The following is a 20,698-nucleotide window of genomic DNA, read 5'->3' on the forward strand; positions in this document are numbered from 1 at the left end:
TAAGTAGCTAATTACTTTTTATACAGACAATCTATCTAACTAGTGCCTTTAGTGGTGTCAAAAACCGACTCAACAAACCTGATCCAAAAAATCAAATTGAGTTTCGACTTATAGACAAAATACTTTAGCAACACTCAAAATTTTAATAAATCTAACTTAACCCGACCTCACTAAACCTGACCACATCAAATCTGACCATACACGATACACCCAAATTACACATCTACGCGTAACCTTAAGGTCATGAGTTCAAGTCGCACTTAACACTCGAGTCGACCTACGGAGCACTAATTAAGCAAATTTGACCGACGAACTAGAGTTTGTTCTCCCGAACCCCTTCACTTGAGAGAGAACCAGAAAATGACAGGACCTTTCTTTTTCCGGCAAGTTCTCCGTTCCCCGGCAACCGCCGCCGCCGCAAAATTCGAAACTTTCTACCAACAGCAGTGTCATCGTTTCACCTCCGCCGCCGTTAAACAAGAAACCCACCAGTCTACGGAGAAAAACGGCGGCGGTGACGGCGGTGGTGGGAGAGGCAAAGGAAAGTGGGTAACTTTGCCGCCGTATACATCAACCGTAAACGTCGATTCACTGGGTAGAAGATTAAGCCGCCGAGATATTGAAGCACAAAATGAGTCTATTAAAACGACGATGTCTGCTTTGAAATGGGTTGTTCGTTGTTGCCCTCATCTTCCTCAATCACTTGTTCAGAAACTCTTTCGTCTTAGACAGGTTTATTTTTCTCTCTCTTCGAAAATTATCAACTGCTATTGGTTGTAAAAAAAATTCGATTTTTTCAATGATGTTTGATGTATGTTAATACAAGGGTTTCTGTTAATCTTTTGAATTATGAAATTGTTTGATAAAGTAAGTTTGCTGTAATGTTAATGACATTTTTACTTACCTCTTGAATCTTGTTCCGTATTGAGGTGTTTCAACTTTCAATGGAATTATGTGATATACATGTATCTAATTACAAGCAGTTACCACAATGTGACAACTAATTCCAGACAAAGGGATTGTTTGTGATTAGTATTAGCCTGTTAGGTGTAGAAAAAGATTAAAGATAGTGATAGAGTATAAAACATATTTCTTGACCTCAACCATCAGCTTAAGCTTTTGGTTGAGTTGGTCCTCTAACAGGTATCAAGAGCCAGCGTGACACAAAGGTCATGGGTTCGAATGGGCCTTTCATGTGAGGGGGAGTGATAGAGTATAAAACATATTCATGGGCCTCAACCATCCGCTTAAGCTTTTGGTTGAGTTGGTCCTCTAACAAATAGCACTAGAGGAAGTTGGGTTTGGGGAGAAAGGGAATTTTTGGGAAAATTAATGAATTAGAAGATTCATTATTTGAGGCTGTGGCAGGTTAGAAGAGATTGCATAGAAGGAGATGTGGACTGCAGCGGTGATGCCCAAGAACGCCGGTTGAAAAGGGTAATTTGAATGAGATAGCTCGTGTAGTTTGTATGCTTCTATGATCATGTGTAATGATAGTTGTTTGGTGTCTAATTCTGAGTATTAATTTTGATTTTTGGAAGGTGGGAGCTAAGGACTTGATGAAGAAAGGAGAACGAGTTTTTCTTCCTATATCTGTTCAAGGATCATCACCAGTGAAGAAGCAGAAAAAGTATGAGTGCAGTGAAGAAGAAATGAACTTCATCCGTGGCCTTGAGTTGTATAAGGTTCTATAATGTTGAATTTGTAATTTTGACTGCTGTTTACTGACTTTCACTTGGTAATGACTCTTGGTATGGTGTGATTTCAGGATTCTGCCATTATTGCTATCAATAAACCCCCGAAACTGCCAGTACAGGTAATGTGGGCAGGTATAACATGAACATTTTGCATTGCTGCTGTGATATGTAAGAAACTTTGCATCATTGCTTTACTCTTACTGTGATCATCATTCTTTAGGGTGGCATTGGGATCAAAAAGAGTTTAGATGAACTGGCTGCTACGTGTCTAAGATATGACTCCAATGAACCTCCCAGGCTGGTGAGTTATATTTCCTTTCCAGTTCTAACACGAATTACCTCTTTGCAAAGTGCTGGGGCAAAGTGTATACGTCAAAGCTCCCTTTATTTATGGTATTGGCATTGCATGGTCGTAGTGTCATGTAAATTGCTGCTAGTTAATGTCCTAAGTTAGAACACATGGTATTTTTTAGTGTTCGTGGTGTGAATTGCAAAGTCAAGAGGGAACTTATGAACTAGTGCGTAAAACTTGTGACAAGCTGGAGGTGTAATAGGAGAATCATCCATCGGGTGACCTTATGATTTTTATGAACTAATTTTCTTTGTGCATGAGGGATATGCACATGCATACCCATTGTGTGAACTATATTCGCCACTGCTTCTGCTGTAAGGGATGTTGTCTAAGACTTTAAGAAGTAGTCTCTAGGGAAGGATTGACTAGAAAATATCTCAGATTATAAGCACTTCATTTGTATTGATTGGAGCTTTCGAAGTAGTATTTCAAGAGCGAAAATGAATATAATGGGAGTGTCAACGTTCATGAGCTATTGTACACGGCTTTTTGCTTGTTATCTTGAATATGTGAGGTTAGAAGCAGACACTGTATCTGTGGTTTAAGTGTCAGAACATGGCTGAATCACTGAATCATATTTCATTTGTCTTGCTTTCATGTTTAAATAATTCTGTTACTGAAAAGTTCATGTTTCTTCTAAGGTACACAGACTCGATAGAGATAGTAGTGGAATCTTAGTGATGGGAAGAACACAAACAAGCGCAGCAATCCTTCACTCTGTTTTTCGCGAGAAAACTATTGGTACATTGGAAAATGTAAGTTCCTGTATTTTTCAACTTTAGTAGTGTTCTTTCTTACCAGGCCGTCACATAAAACATTAATCTCATGTCCCCCCTCCTTTCCCATTCAAATTGCTGTGAGAAACAACTGTTGTAACTAATAAGAGAGATGAAATAATTTAAATTTTCAGAACGAGATTGACTGGGGGAAGATGATCCTACAAAAGAGATACTTGGCACTTGTCTTTGGGGTTCCTAAACACTGCAAGGGATTGATCACAGTACCACTGGCAAAGGTGCTTGCTCTGGTCATTAAACTCTTACATAAATCATTTATCGTTTATATATTCCTATAATGTTTTACTTGGTATTAATTTTTAACCCATATAGTACATGGCTCAAATTAGCCTTTGATCAGGTTGTACGCAGTCTGTCAGTTGTTGTGGTGTCACTTTTTCTCCATTACAGTTAACACTCCTCCTTTTCATATTACATTGTGGTCATGCTTTAAATAAAATTTCTGAGATCTTTTCACGTAACCTTAAATAATTGATTCCTTACAATGCATCAAACAAATACATAGAATACAGATTATTTTTCCGCAAAAATTGCAATTTGTATGTCTGTTTATATACTCCCTCTATCTTAGAGTAATTGACATAGTCAAACTTAGCACACATGTCAATAAACAAGTTTGACCTTATATATATATTTAAATATCAGTAAAAAAAACTAAAATTTGATAGAGTATTATGATAAATTTTGTAATATGTTACTGAAAAACTATGGTCAAAGTTAATATTTAAATAGTGAAAAGTCAACCGTGTTAATTATTCAGAGACGTAGGGAGTACTGAATTCATAACTTTTATTCTCCGTCTTGCCAAAAAAAAAAAAAAAAGTTCTCTGTCAAATAGAGCAGCATATGATGTGCTGACTGTAGGTAGGAACACATACAAATAGATCAATTGAATTTTATTTTTAATTTTTTTTTTAAAAAAAACCTTCTTGCCACCCGAAATTTTTTTCTTTTCTTTTTTCCATATGTGATGGGGAAGTTTGATTATTGGGTGTGGAACTCTGGGTTAGTGTATAACTTTAATCAGAAATCTATCCCTTTGCAAATGACATGTATGCGAAAAGACTCATCTTTGAAGTTTGAACTAATTAGAAAGGTATGACAACCATTGGAGTACGTTGCTCTCAAATAGTTAACCTAAGAATCCCTAGTTAACCTTTTCTCTATCAGATAATCCTTCAAATAATCCTTTTGAGTGTCCATCAATATGCATACTGATCATCTGAACTGTAATGGACACTAGCCTATCAACTAATGATCAATGATTTGGGGCCAGTTAGGAGGTTGTGAAATGGGTGAACAAAAAATGGATAGTAGCCTTTCGGGGTTGTCTGATGATTGTCGTGTCATTTTATGATGATAGACTAAAGACTGATTATCCTTGCTGAATGGTAGGAAACCTTATTACCGGCTTTTCTAACAACCTCTAGGACTGATTGCAATTCACAATGTTATCGTGAGGCTATAAATAATTCTGAATAATTTTACTCTTTTCTACCAAGGTTGTCCTAAGAGGCTTTTCATTTTTTTTATTTTGAGATGGATCAAGTCTTCTCTCTCAATATTGGTTTTGCGGGATATAACTTATTAAGTTTACACCACGCTATAAAAAGTTTCTTGCTAGGTCATAAGTGTTTAATCTTAATACATATATTTTCCTAAAAAAAAATCTTAATACATATATAATTCTTGAGGTTCTCTTGTTGTTGAATTTCCACTGATCTTTAGACATTTAGTGTACTTTATGATGGCATTGATTAAGCCTCTTGGAAAGGTTATGAGGCAAACACATATCTGTGGGAAAAGGTTGTTCGCTTATGGATGCTCTATATGAAGTAGAATCAGCTTCGTGACAAATTAACCCATTTACTGAAATACGGAGTAAGATTTGTGTTGAAAGAGAAGCCGTTGCTGATCTTAGACCTAGCTACCTGTGGTCTCACAACCAATTGTAAGCCACTGTTTTGATGGCTACCAGCATCCCACACAGCAATCTTGCTTTGGCCCTTCAACTCTTACCACACACTTTCTGGTTGTAATTTGTGTTTATTTTTAAAAAAAAATTTAATTTTTTTTTTAATTTTTTTATTTTGATGGATTCATCATTTTAATATTTAGATACATTTAGGACATTGTTAATTGTTTGTTTGTAATCCTGATACAATGGACTTTAACTGCCTATCAAACATTATGAAATTGGACATTTGGACTGGTATTACTGGTATGCAATTGTAAGCACTGTTTTTAAACTGGTATTACTAGTAGATTATTTTTCTGTTTTATCATTGCTCATAAGCTGAGATCCAAACCTCTTTGCTTCCCACTCCCACCCCCACCCCTTTTTTCCATCTGACTACTTTTGGTGTTATCTATATGTGGTGGTTGTGATTGAATAGTTATTAGTGCTAGTGTAATGATTGAGACTCTTCAATTCACTTGTACTTCGTACTGTTTTAGGTGGTGGTCGATGATGGAAAGTCAGAACGAATTACTATTGCAGACCGTGCTTCCTCATCCCAGCATGCTATTACAGAGTATAGAGTCATCGAGACTTCTGCGTATGGTATATTATATTTTGATACATTGTTTAGCATAAAAGGTTTTCGTTCTAAATGGATTTTGTTCCTGTGTGCTGACCAAAGAGGAGACATATGGAATATGGTTCACTGAAATTTTCATTTTCCTGATAATTTCCCAGGGTATACATGGTTAGAGTTATGCCCAGCCACTGGCAGGAAACATCAGGTAAATTCTGATGGACATCTTTGCTTCTAAATATGGCCTTTTCCCCATGTCTGGATTACTCTAACATTACACCCGCCTATCAAATTGCCAAATGCAGCTTCGAGTACATTGTGCAGAAGTTCTAGGGACACCTATTGTTGGAGACTACAAATACGGTTGGCAAGCTCATCGGAAATGGGAACCTTTATCACCAAGTCCCAACGAGAAAGTTGTTGAAGCAATACCAGATCCCCTTGGCCTCAATTCAGAATTTGGCAGCATCACCGAAAAGCAACCCCACTTACATCTGCACTGTAAACAGATGGTTTTGCCGAACATTTCTCTAGCTCTTGATCATATCTCCCCTGATTCGGATTATGACTTCTCTAAGTTGGACAGCGTTAACTTGGTAGCCCCCTTGCCATTGCACATGCAGAAGAGTTGGGACCTTCTGAAGTATCTTGCTCAGCAAAGTTCCTGATTATCGTTCATTAGTAGATGGTACTCTCAACTTCTCTAATTCTTTCATCCAATTTGAGCAACCTAGGAAAAGGCATGTTTTCGGCTTATAGCATTTAGTTTTCCTTCTGATAGAACTTGCAATATAGCCTCTGATGTGTTGATTTTCTTCATGGTGTTACACTCTGTCATGAATCATGATTCTTTTCTAGAGTAGGTTTAGCAAAAGTAGTGAGATTGGAGCAACGTCTATGTAATACATTTCGACTTTGTCTTCTTAAATTGAAATATTTCGACCATGTGTAAAATGAAACAATAATTACAAACTTTATAGATAATTATATACCCTCAGTTCAGAATTAATAGTCAAGCTGTATTGATTCAGAATATGTAGAAAAAACTGGTACAGAGAAACAATTTATTCTACACGGAAAGAAGTATTAAAGATAGCCGATATATGTTTCAGTAGTTTTCTTTACGACTACAATTACGAGCCAAGGGCGATATCAGAACTGATATTATATCCACAACAATGTCAAAACTACATCAAAAGCAATGTCGCCTTCATGTAGATGTCGATATGGGATGAGAACAGAAAAGTAAGAAAAAAGTTGCTGGGGTTGAACTTGAAGTGCAAACTTTGTAATACGGGGTACCATCTTACCAACTACGAACAGTCTGATATTGCGCAATATTTAGAGATTCAGATTGAGTGTCAAACAACTGAAGAAAAGTGCTCGAATTATGGGCAGCAAAATATCATTTTCACACCTACCCAACTTTCAAAGTTAAGTATGGTGGGGTTTGGATCTCGAATTCTTTCCTACTACTTTTCCTTCTTGTTTATCTTCGTTATCTTGTCTAGTCAATTTTGATATACCTAAAAAATTGTGGCTCACACACCTTTTTGTAAGTTCTTGTATGAGATTCATTGTGTCTCTATCACTAGGCCATTGCATGCCTAATTCTTGGTGGAGACCCAAAATATATGTATAAGAAGACTTTGACAATATACTATCGCTGCATTATTAAAATGAATTCACGTGTGATTTTGTTAGATTCGTTTTGTTGTACTCCATACTAGCTTATTTTTAAGCTATCAATTTTTACCAATTTTATGGTTAAAAAAGTAGAAATGTTGATAATTCAAGACATTTTGGAGAAGCGAAATTGACTCTTTCATGTTTTGGTGAAGTAATTCATGAAGAACCACTCATGATTAGACCATTCTACTAGAGGTAGGTAGCTATTGATGTAATTAACTAGAAAATTTCCCATGCATGAAGATAAACATGAAATTCTCCTAATTTGTTTGAAATAGGTAGAGGTACATGAAAATATGTGCTTGCCCAATTAGGTAAATACGAGATTAAGAAATTCTCTAAAGTCTAAACTAATCTTTGATTTGAATCAACTTCCTCCTACTAAGTACTAACACATTATATCTACCGAGATTTTCACTAAGTTTCAATGACCATCATAGTACTCCGTACTACCTATCTAAAATTGTTCAGGAGCGCTTTTTTTTTTTTAAATGTCAAGCTAGTATAGTAGTATCAATGATTGTGTGTTTGAGTCAAATTTTATATAGACAATTATGTTTTATCCGGAGTGACTTTTTACACTCTTCATGGCTAGGTTTGTTGACAATGACGACTAAGTGACGCAGCAACCTCAATGGGTTTACCTACCACAAAACCACCTTCTTCAACGTACAACCTTTTAAATGTGCCGTGAGTGCGCTTTGGCTTATTTAATCAATTATTGTTAATATTGCCCTCATTTCTTGCTATTTTGCTACTTCCACCAACCTTTTAAAAACAAAATTAAAAAACAGAAACAAAAGCTAAATAGTATTTTTTAATCATTTATTTTCCTTCCTTTGTTACGCCTGTTTATATATAATAATTTCATAACATATCTTCCTTTTTCTCCAGTATATATTCCCACTTCCTAGTTCCTTTCCACTCCTACCAATAGTATATCAACAACCATAAATTCTACAGTAACTCATAATTTTCTTCAAATTTCAGCTGAATTCTTTTGTTTTCTCTCTAAATATTTGAAAAAGGAAACATAAGATGGGTAAACAAGAATCAGAAAGGGTGATCAAAGGGTGGGCTGCTAGAGACTCCTCGGGCATTCTTTCACCATACTCCTTCCCTCTAAGGTACTCGATCTCACTCTCGACCATTTATTTTGTTATCCATATGATCCCGATTTATAATAAGTTAACACGCTAAAAGGGTCATTCAAATTTGAATTGGATATTGATCTCGCTCTTTATTGAACTGAACTGAATTGATTTTAATGATTAGACTCGATTTTATTGATAGTACTGAATTTTTGTGGATTTGGTAGTCTTTTTCAGTGTACATGGTTGATTTTTCGTGCTTAAAGATCAAATGTATTAAGCAAAGAACTGGTTTACGTATCTTATTGAGTAGTGGTTTTGCGGGCCATAGATAACTTAATGATCTTGCATGTACCATAAGTCCATAACTTATAACTTTTACATCCCTTTAATTTTAATTCATTTTCATTAACTAATACACGTTAATTATGTATATTTTTCGAATATGTATGGACGAATCATATATTGGCAAAGTGATTTAATAAAAATGGTAAATGTGTAAAACAGGAATACAGGAGAAGAAGACGTATACATAAAAGTACTATCATGTGGAATATGTCACACTGATCTTCATCAGGCCAAGAATGACCTTGGCATGTCTCGTTATCCCATGGTTCCTGGGTTTGTATTCGATCCCTTACTTCAAATCCGTTTTCATCGTCATATGTTTTGATGATTGTACTTTGTACCATTAGTCCCTCTATTATGAATTCATTGTCGCATTGCTTCAACCCTCGGGAAATTGTTTCACATAAAAGGGGACTACGTAATATGACATAATATGAGTACTCTGTACCATGCATGTAATAAAATATTAGAACAAAATTATAGATTTATTTTGATATACAGAGCATAAACACCCATCATGTTATTAACTTAATTGTAATTTTTTTTTTAAAATCTTGCCTCAAAGATAATTTAAAAGTTGGTCATCTTTTATCAAAAGCGTTTTGTTTTACCGAACCTGAAATGACATGTTTCGCACCTAATAAAATAATTCAAGGTACAAAAAATTCTATCTAGGACCCACTCATCACCCAAAAATTTGAAAATATAAGGTGGACTGTGTACATAAAGTCTTACAAATCATGAAAATTTATCTGAATTTTGTAGATTAATAATCTACAGTAGAAAAGTGTGTTATTAGCAGTCCCACTTTTGCCCATTAATTAGTTCGGATGTAATAATTAGTTACAAACTAATTCAAATTACATTATCAACGTGTCATTAAATTTCTCATAAAGAAGCACTTTATTTGTTATGTGTCAATTAATTTAGTATTTAAAATTTATTAACTGTTTTACACCATGCAGACATGAGGTGGTGGGTGAAGTTGTGGAGGTAGGATCAAATGTGAGCAAGTTCAAAGTAGGTGATTGTGTCGGAATTGGGGTGATCGTCGGATGTTGTAGGAACTGCCACCCTTGCAAGACGGAAGAAGAGCAATATTGCAACAAGAAGATTTGGTCTTACAATGATGTCTACACCGATGGCAACCCCACGCAAGGTGGCTTTGCCACTAACATGGTTGTAGATCAAAAGTACGTACTAAAACATCACGTGACAACTAATTTTGGACAAATATCGATTTATAATACAGTAAACTTAACATAAAATGTGTTATATATCTTGGCAGATTTGTGGTGAAAATTCCAGAAGGGATGGAACCAGTGCAAGCAGCCCCACTATTATGTGCAGGAGTAACAATATTCAGCCCATTAAAACATTTTGGGCTAAACAAAAGTGGGCTAAGAGGAGGGATATTGGGCCTAGGAGGTGTGGGCCACATGGGAGTGAAAATAGCCAAAGCAATGGGCCATAATGTGACAGTCATAAGCTCATCTGATAAGAAAAGAAAGGAAGCATTGGATGATTTGGGTGCTGATGAATATGTGGTTAGCTCAAATGCTGAGAAAGTGCAAGAATTGGCTGATTCACTTGACTATATTATTGATACTATTCCTGTGTTTCACCCACTTGAGCCTTACCTTCCTCTCTTGAAGTTGAATGGCAAGTTGATTTTGAATGGTGTTATTAATACTCCTCTTTCTTTTCTCACCCCGATGGTCATGCTTGGTAAGTCTCGAACCCTTTTTCTTTAAATTAAGTTTTGAGGGCATTCTGGCATAAATTAAGGTTGAGGGTTCATGTATAATTAACACCTCTGAAACCAACAATTTTACCGTTATCATTATTTTATCAAAATATATCTAAACCTCATATTTGTCTACTTGGACAATTAAATCATCATTTCCCCCACACTTTTTTTTGGATTTATTCAAAATTTCAACCGTTGACTTATTATAGGATATAAATAAGATGTGTTTTCATGTCATGTCATTTTATATCAAATGGCATACATTAGTGAAGCAATTTCAATAATTACGGCTAACTTAAAATCAATTATATGTTTTCATATCAATATTGAAATTAATATAATCTTAAAATCTAAATAAGTACAAAGAATTGTTCAATGTTAGACCTATATCAAGATAACAACTATATTAGGTGAGATATTCTTAATGATCATGACTTAACTTCTAATATCATGTAATTGACAAATTGTGACAAATGACTAATGTGATTTTTGTACACTATGTTTAGGGAGGAAGTCCATTACAGGAAGCTTTATAGGAAGCATGAAAGAAACAGAGGAAATGCTACAATTCTGCAATGAAAAAGGTGTGACTTCTCAGATTGAGATTGTTAAGATGGATTACATTAATCAAGCTATGGAAAGGCTTGAGAAGAACGATGTTCGATACCGGTTCGTTGTTGATGTTGCCGGAAGCAAGCTTGATGGTTGATGTTCTTTTGCTCCATGAATTGACTTACTGTGTTCTGTCTTGAGAGAATACTCCTCTGATTTATAGTGTACTTTTTCTTTTGTATGGAAAAATGCAAGAAGAAATAATATTGAGCTGTATTGCCTGTAATTGATGAGTGACACTTTTTACTTGTTTTATTTTCTTTTTCTTCTTTTATGAACTTTTGTATTCTTTTTTATGTGAAGTGATACAATGCTAAAATGTGGTGATTGTAAACTGACATTCTTTTTCTTTTTTTTTTTTAAATTAAAAAAAAAAAAAAAAAAAAAAGGGCATTTAACTTAAATTTAAGACGACAGAGTAGTAATGTAGTACAAAACTGTCAATTCGGGTATTCAAGTGGGGTTTGGGTCGGGTCAAATTAGGTCTCGGGTTAAATCAGGATCAGGTTATGTCGGGTCAATCTAGCTTCAGATCAGGTTCAGGTCGCTTCAATTTCAGTTCAAGTTATAACGGGTTGTTCACCTTTTCGGATATAGGTTGGGTTCAATTCGAGTTAAAATCAGATCGGGTTCAATTTCAGGTTCGGGTTGTGTTGAGTCGGGTTTGGATGGGTTAACAAGATGGTACATTCGGGTTCGGGTTAGTGTTGAGTCAGGTTTTGGTTCAAGTTCAATTCTAATAAATATCGATGTGGCAAAGTTGAACTATATAATTACGCCTTCCATAATTTGATCAAGCATCATCAAGATTTTATTAAACCTATATACAAGTAATAGAGAACAAAAGGAATATAAGTTGAGCAAAAGATTTTATTAAATCGGATTAAGGGTTAACATAATTATACCAGTATATATTATATAAGCGGAAAAAAAAAGGTATATAAAATTTTATTAAACCTTCCATGACTCGGTTCATGTTTTAATTGGATCAGGTACTAGTTCGAGTTCGGATTGTTTTCGGGTCGAATTAAATCGGTTGACTAATACTACCAGATCGGGGGCAGGTTCGGGTTCAGGTCATAAAGTATTGGATCAAATGGGTTTTCGGTTAAGAACAGGTCAGGTTTAGGTTGGATTATAGGTCACTAGTTTAACCCCTTGTTCATGTACAGGCTGGGTTCAAATCTATGTCGATTAAGGTCGGGTTCTCGGGTCGGGTCAGTTTTTGACAATTCTGGCTATAATCTACGCTTTTTGAGGAACTTTGAGGTTTCGGGGCTCGGTGGGCGAAAAGTGTTGAGACCCTAGTGGATATATCTCGGTGTCATATAATGCCGTTTAAAACCATATATGATCATTATATGTGGTCATAAACGTCCGTGGTAGGCTGGAGTTTACAAAATCACTACAAGTTGTTAACAGGTGAAATGACTGTTTAAGAGCATATTTAAATGGTTTTACCTACCCAATTGGACTCCTAGAGGGTATAAGGGACAATGGTAAACATATCGACAATTTTTATTTCAAGGCGAAAAAAGGTCAAAAAATTACAATATTGAAGGCTATAATCCACGTTTTTTGATGAAAATTTTGAGGCTTTGGGCCCGGTGGCGAATAGCCTTAAGACCTTAACGAATACATCTCGGGGTCATATAATGTAGTTTGAAACCATATATGATCATTATATGTTGTCATAAATGTCCGTAGTTGGCTTGAGTTTACGAAATCACTGCAAGTTGTGAACGGGTAAGATGACCATTAACGACATATTGGACGGTTCCACCGACCCAAATTGGACTCCTGGAGAGTATTAGAGGCCATGTAAACATCTCGGAAATTTTTATTTCGGAACGAAAAAGGTCAAAAAATTACAAAATTGAATGTTATAATAATCCACGCTTTTTTAGGAAAATTAGAGGTTTCGAGTCCAGGTGGCGAAAAGTGTTGTGACCCTAATGGATACATCTCGGTGTCATATAATGTCATTTGAAACCATATATAATCATTATATGTTGTCATAAACGTCCGTGGTACGTAGGCTTGAGTTTACAAAATCACTACAAGTTGTGAACGGGTAAAATGACCGTTTAAGGGCATATTGGACGGATCCACAGACCCAATTGTACTCACGGAGAATATTAGGGACCATGGTAAACATCTCGGCAATTTTTATTTCCGGGCGAAAAAGGTCAAAAAATTATATAATTGAAGGCTATAATCCACGCTTTTTATGGAAATTTTGAGGTTACGGGGCCCTGTGGCGAATTGCCTTGAGACCCTAAGGGATACATCTCGGGGTTATATTATGCCGTTTGAAACCACATATGATCATTATATGTTGGCATAAATGTCTGTGGTAGGCTTGAGTTTACGAAATCGATCACTACAAGTTGTGAATGGGTTAAATGATCGTTTAAGGGCATATTGGATGGTTCCACCAACCCAATTGAACTCCTAGAGGGTATTAGGGACCATGGAAACATTTGGGCAATTTTTATTTCTGGACGGAAAAAGGTCAAAAAATTACAAAATTGAAGGCTACAATCCGCGCTTTTTGAGGAACTTTTGAGGTTTCGGGGCCCGGTGACGAAAAGTCTTGATACCCTAAGGGATATATCTCGGGGTCATATGATGTCGTTTGAAACCATATATGATCATTATATGTTGTCATAAACGTCCGTGGTAGGCTTTAGTTTACAAAATCACTACACGTTGTGAACGGGTAAAATGACCGTTTAAAGGCATATTGAGAGTTTCCACCGACCCAATTGGACTCCAGGAGGGTATTAGAGACCATGGTAAAAATCTCGGCAATTTTTATTTCCAGGCGAAAAAAGGTCAAAAAATAACAAAATTGAAGGCTATAATCCACGCTTTTTGAGGAAATTTAGAGGTTTCGGGGCCCGATGGCGAAAAGTGTTGAGACCCCAGAGGATATATCTCAAGGCCATGTAATGTCATTTGAAACCGTATATGATCATTATATGTTGTCATAAATGCACGTGGTAGGCTTGAGTTTATGAAATCATTGCAAATTGTGAACGGTTAAAATGACCGTTTAAAGGCGTATTAGATGGTTCCACCGACCCAATTTGACTCCCGGAGGATATTAGGGACCGTTGCAAACATCTCGACAATTTTTATTTCGGGCGAAAAAAGGTCAAAAAATCACAAAATTGAAGGCTATAATCCACGCTTTTTGAGGAAAATTTGAGGTTTCGAGGCCCGGTGGTGAAAAGCCTTGAGACCCTAACGGATACATCTCGGGGTCATATAATGTCGTTTGAAACACTGTATAATCATTATGTGTTGTCACAAACGTCCGTGGTTGACTTAAATTTACGAAATTATTGCAAATTGTGAACGGGTAAAATGACCGTTTAAAGGCATATTGGAAGATTCCACCGACCCAATTGTACTCCCGAAGGGTATTACACACCATTAATAAACATCTCGACAATTTTTAGTTCCGGGGAAAAAAGGTTAAAAAATTTACAAAAATGAAGGATATAACCCACGCTTTTTGTGGAATTTTTTAGGTTTCCGGGCCCTGTGGCGAAAAGCCATGAGATCCTAAGGGATACATCGATTTTGGGGTCATATAATGTCTTTTAAAACCACATATGATCTTTATATGATGTCATAAACGTCCGTGGTACTCTTGAGTTTACGAAATCACAACAAATTGCGAACGGGTAAAATGACCGTTTAAGGGCATATTGGATATTTCCGCCGACCCAATTAAACTCCCGGAGGGTATTAAGGACCATGGTAAACTTCTCAGAAATTTTTATTATCGGACGGAAAAAGGTCAAAAAAATTACAAAATTGAAGGCTATAATCCACGCTTTTTAAGGAAATTTAGAGGTTTCGGGACCCATGGCGAAAAGTGTTGAGACCCTAGAGGATATATCTTGGGGTCATATAACGTCGTTTGAAACCATATATGATCATTTTATGTTGTCATAAATGTGCGTGGTAGGCTTGAGTTTATGATATCATTACAAATTGTAAACGAGTAAAATGACTGCTTAAGCGCGTATTAGATGGTTCCACCGACCTAATTTGACTCCCGGAGGATATTAGGGACCATGGAAAACATTTCAGCAATTTTTATTTCTGGGCGAAAAAAAGTTAAAAAAATTACAAAATTAAAGGCTATAATCCACGCTTTTTGAGGAATTTTGAGGTTACGGGGTCCGGTGGCGAAGAGTCTTGAGACCCTAGGGGGATACATCTTAGGGTCATATAATGACGTTTGGAACCATATATGACCCTTATATGTTGCCATAAATGTCCGTAGTAGGCTTGAGGTCACGATATCGGTGCAAGTTTAGAACGGGTAAATTGACCGTTTTAAGGCATATTGGATGGTTCCACCCACTCAATTGGACTCCCGGAGGATATTAGGAACCATGGTAAACATCTCGTCATTTTTTATTTCCGGGCGAAAAAAGGTCAAAAAATTCCAAAATTGAAGGCTATTATCCACACTTTTTGAGGAATTTTGAGGTTACGGGGCCCGATGGTGAAAAGTCTTGAGATCCCAGGGGATACATCTTAGGGTCATACAATGACGTTTGGAACCATATATGACCCTTATATGTTGCCATAAATGTCCGTAGTAGGCTTGAGGTCACGATATCGGTGCAAGTTTAGAACGGGTAAATTGACCATTTTAAGGCATATTGGATAGCTCCACCCACTTAATTGGACTCCCGGAGGGTATTAGGAACCATGGTAAACATCTCGGCATTTTTTATTTCCGGGCGAAAAAAGGTTAAAAAATTCCAAAATTGAAGGCTATAATCCACGCTTTTTGAGGAATTTTGAGGTTACGGGGCCTGGTGGTGAAAAGTCTTGAGACCCTAAGGGATACATCTTAGGGTCATATAATGACGTTTGGAACCATATATGACCCTTATATGTTGCCATAAATGTCCGTGGTAGGCTTGAGGTCACGATATCAGTGCAAGTTTGGAACGGGTAAATTTTCCGTTTTAAGGCATATTGGATGGTTCCATCCACTCAATTGGACTCCCGGAGGGTATTAGGAACCATGGTAAACATCTCGACATTTTTTATAATCTACGTTTTTTTAAGGAAATTTTGAGGTTTAGGGACCTGGTGGCGAAAAGCCTTGAGACCTTAAGGGGTACTACTCGGGGTAATATAATGCCGTTTGAAACCATATATGATTATTATATGTTGTCATAAAACATCCGTGGTAAGCTTGAGTTTACAAAATCGGTGCAAGTTGTGAACGGGTAAAATGATTGTTTAAGGGCATATTGGATGATTGCACGGACCCAATAGGTCTTCCGGAGGGTATTAGGGGACACGGTAAACATCTCGGCAATTTTTATTTACGGGCGAAAAAAGGTCGAAAAATTACAAAATTAAAGGATATAATCCACGATTTTTAAGGAAATTTTGAGATTTTGGGGCCCGGTGGCGTAAAGTAGCAAGATTGAAGGCCATAATTCACCCCATTGTTCGAGTACAGGTTGGGTTCAGATCTTTGTCCGTTAAGGTCGGGTCCTTGGGTCGGGTCAGTTTTTGACAGCTTTAGGGTCTCAACACTTTTCGCCACCGGGCCCCAAAACCTCAAACTTTCTTTAAATCTATGGATTATAAAACCTTCTACTCCCTCCGTTCCACAATGATGTTCCTGTTTTGAATCTTTGACTTTTTTAAGAAAGATAGAATCTTCTAAGTTTCTCTTAATCTATAAGAGCAAATATAATCATGTGGGATCTAGTTTGATTCGTCTTGGTGTGTAGATTATTAATATCTAACTTTTATAATTTTTGCTAGTGTGAGATTAAAGATATTTGCGGTCAAAGATGGGTAAAATTTTGCATCGATTTGCGAAACAGGAACATCATTATGAAACGGAGGGAGTATTTTGTAACTTTTGACCTTTTTTCGCCCGAAAATAAAAAATTGTCGAGATGTTTACCATGGTCCCTAATACCCTCCGAGAGTTTAATTGTGTGGGTGGAACCATCCAATTTGCCTTTAAATGGTCATTTTACCTGTTTTCGTACATGCCTCTTTTATTGGCTATAAGCTCTCACGGGGCCTTTATTTTAACGGATAATGGTCATATATTGGTCCACACAATATTATATGATCCCGGGATTCATCCCATAGTGTTCCGTGAAATTCCAACACCAGCTCCCGACAACTCCTAAATCGTTCCGATTTCGTGTATTATACTGTAGTATGCAAGTAAAGGAGGGAGTTATCTAGATTAATAATTACTCTTATTATAGTGGTCATTTAAAAGTGGTTTTTTTAAAAATAAAAAATAATTTACAAATATAGTTAATCAATTGCTAAATTTAAAGTTTTTATTAATTATCATTTCCAAGACTAGCTAGCATACCAAAACACTCTCACTTTGTCAAAAGATGTGAGCAATTGGTCAATCATTTGTCTTTATCTTGTATTTTTATTTAAGTGCCCTAATTTGACTGATGGTCAAAAAGATGTATGTAAATAATGTAGGAATCAATGACTCTTAAATAAAATGAAGTGAGTGACACACGTTACTTATGTTTGCATACTCCATATCTTATTTGATCCAAAATTGAATTTTGGATATTTGGTGTAGATATTGAAAATTTGAAATTTAGTTATCAACATTGTGTATCCAATGAGAGTGAGGGATTTTGCACAAAAAAAAAAAAAAAAGAGAGCGAGAGCGAGTGAGGATAGTTCAAGTGGTTATAGCTTTCTTCTCGATTCCAAAATATCTTGCGATTGATTCTCACCTCGCCGTTATGACTCTTTAAACACCAAAAAAGGCATCGTGTATTGTGTATATACTACGTGGAGTATTTTGGTTCGAATACCCGACCCATGCACAAGCACAACCGATTTTGTTTAGCCCAAAGCCCCAAAGCAGTGAAGCACTTTTCTCTGATATTCACTCTTTCTCCTCCTGCTAGAAACTTTCACACTCCGGCACTGACTTTTGTCCGGAAACATAATCAGCAGTGTTGGCTTTGATTTCTTCTTCACTTTCTGTAAGTTCCCTTATTTCTCTCTTACTAAATTTGTGAAATTTCATAACTTTAACCTACCCAAAAATCATGTATAGCTTTATTGTCTAATTAAGAATTCAACAGTAATTTTCCGTAAATTTGAATGTTTAAGATGGGTTTTCGATTTCTTTTAATTGGGTGTTTTTTAAAATTTTACTTCTTGCAGTTTCTACTTGATTATGAATGGATTGGACTGCTGTTCATAGATTGTGGGATAAATGGGCACCTGATAATGTAGGTTCAGGTTAGGAACTTCAACTTTCTGGGTTTGAATTGGGATTTTGATTTAAATTCTTATTAATATACATGAACAATTTGTTGATTTTGCTTTTTAATTTGTAGGGCAACCTTTAAAGGCTGCATTACTTGTCAACTATGATCCTACAGGACCCTCACGCCTCTTATCAACTATGTATGACATTTTATTATTTTGCAGTGATTTTTGCATTCGTTTTGATTCTTATAGTTGCAAGCATGTACTTTTCGCTTTACATCAAGTAGAAGTACCTGTGTCGAATCCCCGACATGAGCTTTTACACTTAATGTTGTGCCAATCATAGAATTGCTGATGGTTGATTTGGCATTTGCAGTGCAGAACAAGAAGGATATAGAGCAGATCCTATCGAACTAAGTCAGTTTGTAAACTTTGTAAAACGCAACAATTTGCAGGCTGAGACCTTCCTCCTTGGACCAAATGAATGTGAGTTGTGCTCAACTCAATCAATCAATCAATGAAAGCCTTAATCCCATAAGTGGGGTTGGCTACATGAACCAAATTTGATTATTCCGTGTAGTCATCGACATAAATGTGTTGTGCTCAACTAATGACTACAAATCTCTATTGTTTGGAAGTGTGTTTATTAATCTGACTTGAAAGTTTTGAAAGTTTCCTGCTCTCTCTCTTTAAACCTCTCATGATCAATAAAGGTGTATATCCGACTGCGATATTACCTTAGACAATAGCCTAGGGAAGCCTACATAGTATTCTTCAGCTGTTTTATATGAACATTTGCAGAATAGCAGCTTTAATTTTGTAGCAATGATTTAAAGTTTACTTCCTCAAAAGCAATAATATGTATTGAGTTATCTTCTCCTTATATCAATGAAAATATGTTGCTTATTATAGGTTGTGAAAATGATGTTCAGTACCCAATTGTCACTATTCTTAAATTGATATGGATTTAAGTTATGACTTCTCAAAATCAGGTCGTGTAAGTGCAGTTCTTTGTCAAATGTTACTGGCTTCTAGTACACTACTGTTTTGGCCTTCTTAACCCCTGACATTTTCGTTGCAGACTTGGTAACTTCAATTCATGAGAACTGGTTTCATGCAAGGTGCATGAACACGGCAAAGCCCTCAGGTGAAGGTGTCGTGGTGATGCAAACAGCAGCATTTCTCTTGGTAGCCCTGTAAGTATAAAATTCCATTAATCTATTCATACCTTCTGCGTACTATGGAGACAATGTGTTCCTAGAATACTTCCATAGATCATAATCATACTTAGAATGCAAATTGCACATTCAAGTGATTTTGTACATAGCAGTTCTTTTGTTTCTTACCATTAACAACAGTTGGTTCCTAGAATTCTGTCAAGTAGATGATCATATTTCGAATGCAAGTTGCAATTTCAAGTGTGTTTGTGCATAGCAATTCTTTTGTTCCTCACATTTAACGACAGTTTGTTTCTAGTATACTGTCATGTAGATGATCATATTTTGAATGCAAATTGCAATTTCAAGTGTGTTTGTGCATAGTAATTCTTTTGTTTCTCACATTTAACTTAAATTCCCATCATGTTAAACAGATATGAAGGGTCAATAGGATCTGCGTCGTGTGCTGTGACTGCTGCTGATCAGTTTGCAACTCAGTTAAGTCGCAAGAGCTTTTGACTTCAAATTGTTAGGGCGAGAGCAGAAGTGCCTGCAACTTTTAAGAGGGTTTATTAGTGAGAAATTTTTTTTTCAAGAAAGTTGATTTCCCCATTTGTCTGTGTTTGGTTTGTAAAGAATGGAAAACAGGTTTCTCAATTGTGAAAAATACAAGTAGTTCTCTATAGGGTGTAAATCACTTTCTCTTTGCAAGGGAAGCCATTGTTATTTCTCATCTTCCTCTTCCCTTTTCCCAGTTCCATTTCCATTTTTTATTTCTTTCCAACTCTTCTTGCAAGAACCATTTTACAATTGTGGCATTTTTTTTTTCTCTTTACAAAGAAAAGAGCACCTTTATCTTAAACTAAATTTCTTACAACAATAGAAGTTGCCAGATGAAATAAAACGGTATTGCAGAGGTCATCTTGTGAACAAAATGTAGCACTAGTAATCTGATAAGTGGTAACAGCAGGACAGTTTAAGAGGAAAGGACCTGGATTAGTCCTGGAAAGAGATATTCAGAGGAAGTGGCTGTGCAACAAACATGAAAATTAGGGATATGATTAATTTTGGCTAGTCCTTCCTACCTTGGGGTCACTAGTCACTACATCTTTTCGTCAGGCCAAAGCGGTTCTTCAGTTTAAGTGTTTAGGGAAGTGAGTTGGCACATTGTGCCTGGCAGTGAGTTCAACTTAGAGCAGCTGGATATCACAAGCAACCCCAAATATGTGAAGCAAGGGAGCCATTCTGGGAGAGTAGTCATTTACTAGAATACTGTTGGAATTCATTCCTGGCTAGGATGTAGAAAGACAGTAAAGGAAGAGGAACTGGAGAAATTCCACGGCATCCCTTCCTCCTTGCCCTCATGCTCTTCCAAGTCCAAATTTTTAGTCTGCATAATGGA

General features: G+C 36.3%; 3 protein-coding genes across 4 annotated transcripts; all 3 read left to right on the top strand.

Moving 5' to 3' along the window:
• Positions 1-257: 257 nt before the first annotated feature.
• On the top strand, positions 258-6,367 carry LOC145620791 (RNA pseudouridine synthase 4, mitochondrial-like). Of its 2 annotated transcripts, XM_081675501.1 has the most exons (10): positions 260-732; positions 1,369-1,437; positions 1,542-1,685; positions 1,769-1,816; positions 1,918-1,998; positions 2,691-2,804; positions 2,960-3,064; positions 5,304-5,409; positions 5,545-5,591; positions 5,689-6,367. In XM_081675501.1, the coding sequence occupies exons 1-10, from the start codon at positions 361-363 to the stop codon at positions 6,049-6,051; spliced, it is 1,449 nt and encodes a 482-aa protein (XP_081531627.1). In that variant the 5' UTR covers positions 260-360; the 3' UTR covers positions 6,052-6,367. The 2 variants fall into 2 exon arrangements, with proteins under 2 accessions (XP_081531628.1, XP_081531627.1); XM_081675502.1 differs by lacking the exon at positions 1,369-1,437 and having other exon boundaries at positions 258-732.
• Positions 6,368-8,048: 1,681 nt separating this feature from the next.
• Positions 8,049-11,211, top strand: LOC145619194 (putative cinnamyl alcohol dehydrogenase). The gene is made up of 5 exons (XM_081673828.1): positions 8,049-8,199; positions 8,671-8,784; positions 9,477-9,704; positions 9,800-10,239; positions 10,768-11,211. The coding sequence occupies exons 1-5, from the start codon at positions 8,111-8,113 to the stop codon at positions 10,968-10,970; spliced, it is 1,074 nt and encodes a 357-aa protein (XP_081529954.1). The 5' UTR covers positions 8,049-8,110; the 3' UTR covers positions 10,971-11,211.
• Positions 11,212-17,765: 6,554 nt separating this feature from the next.
• On the top strand, positions 17,766-20,089 carry LOC145621458 (uncharacterized). Its single transcript, XM_081676185.1, has 6 exons — positions 17,766-17,907; positions 18,092-18,169; positions 18,268-18,337; positions 18,516-18,625; positions 19,221-19,335; positions 19,731-20,089. The coding sequence occupies exons 2-6, from the start codon at positions 18,109-18,111 to the stop codon at positions 19,813-19,815; spliced, it is 441 nt and encodes a 146-aa protein (XP_081532311.1). The 5' UTR covers positions 17,766-17,907; positions 18,092-18,108; the 3' UTR covers positions 19,816-20,089.
• The last annotated feature ends 609 nt before the right edge of the window (positions 20,090-20,698 follow it).

Source organism: Chenopodium album, chromosome 27 (genome assembly GCF_948465745.1).
Source record: "Chenopodium album chromosome 27, dcCheAlbu1.1, whole genome shotgun sequence".
Lineage (NCBI taxonomy): Eukaryota > Viridiplantae > Streptophyta > Magnoliopsida > Caryophyllales > Amaranthaceae > Chenopodium > Chenopodium album.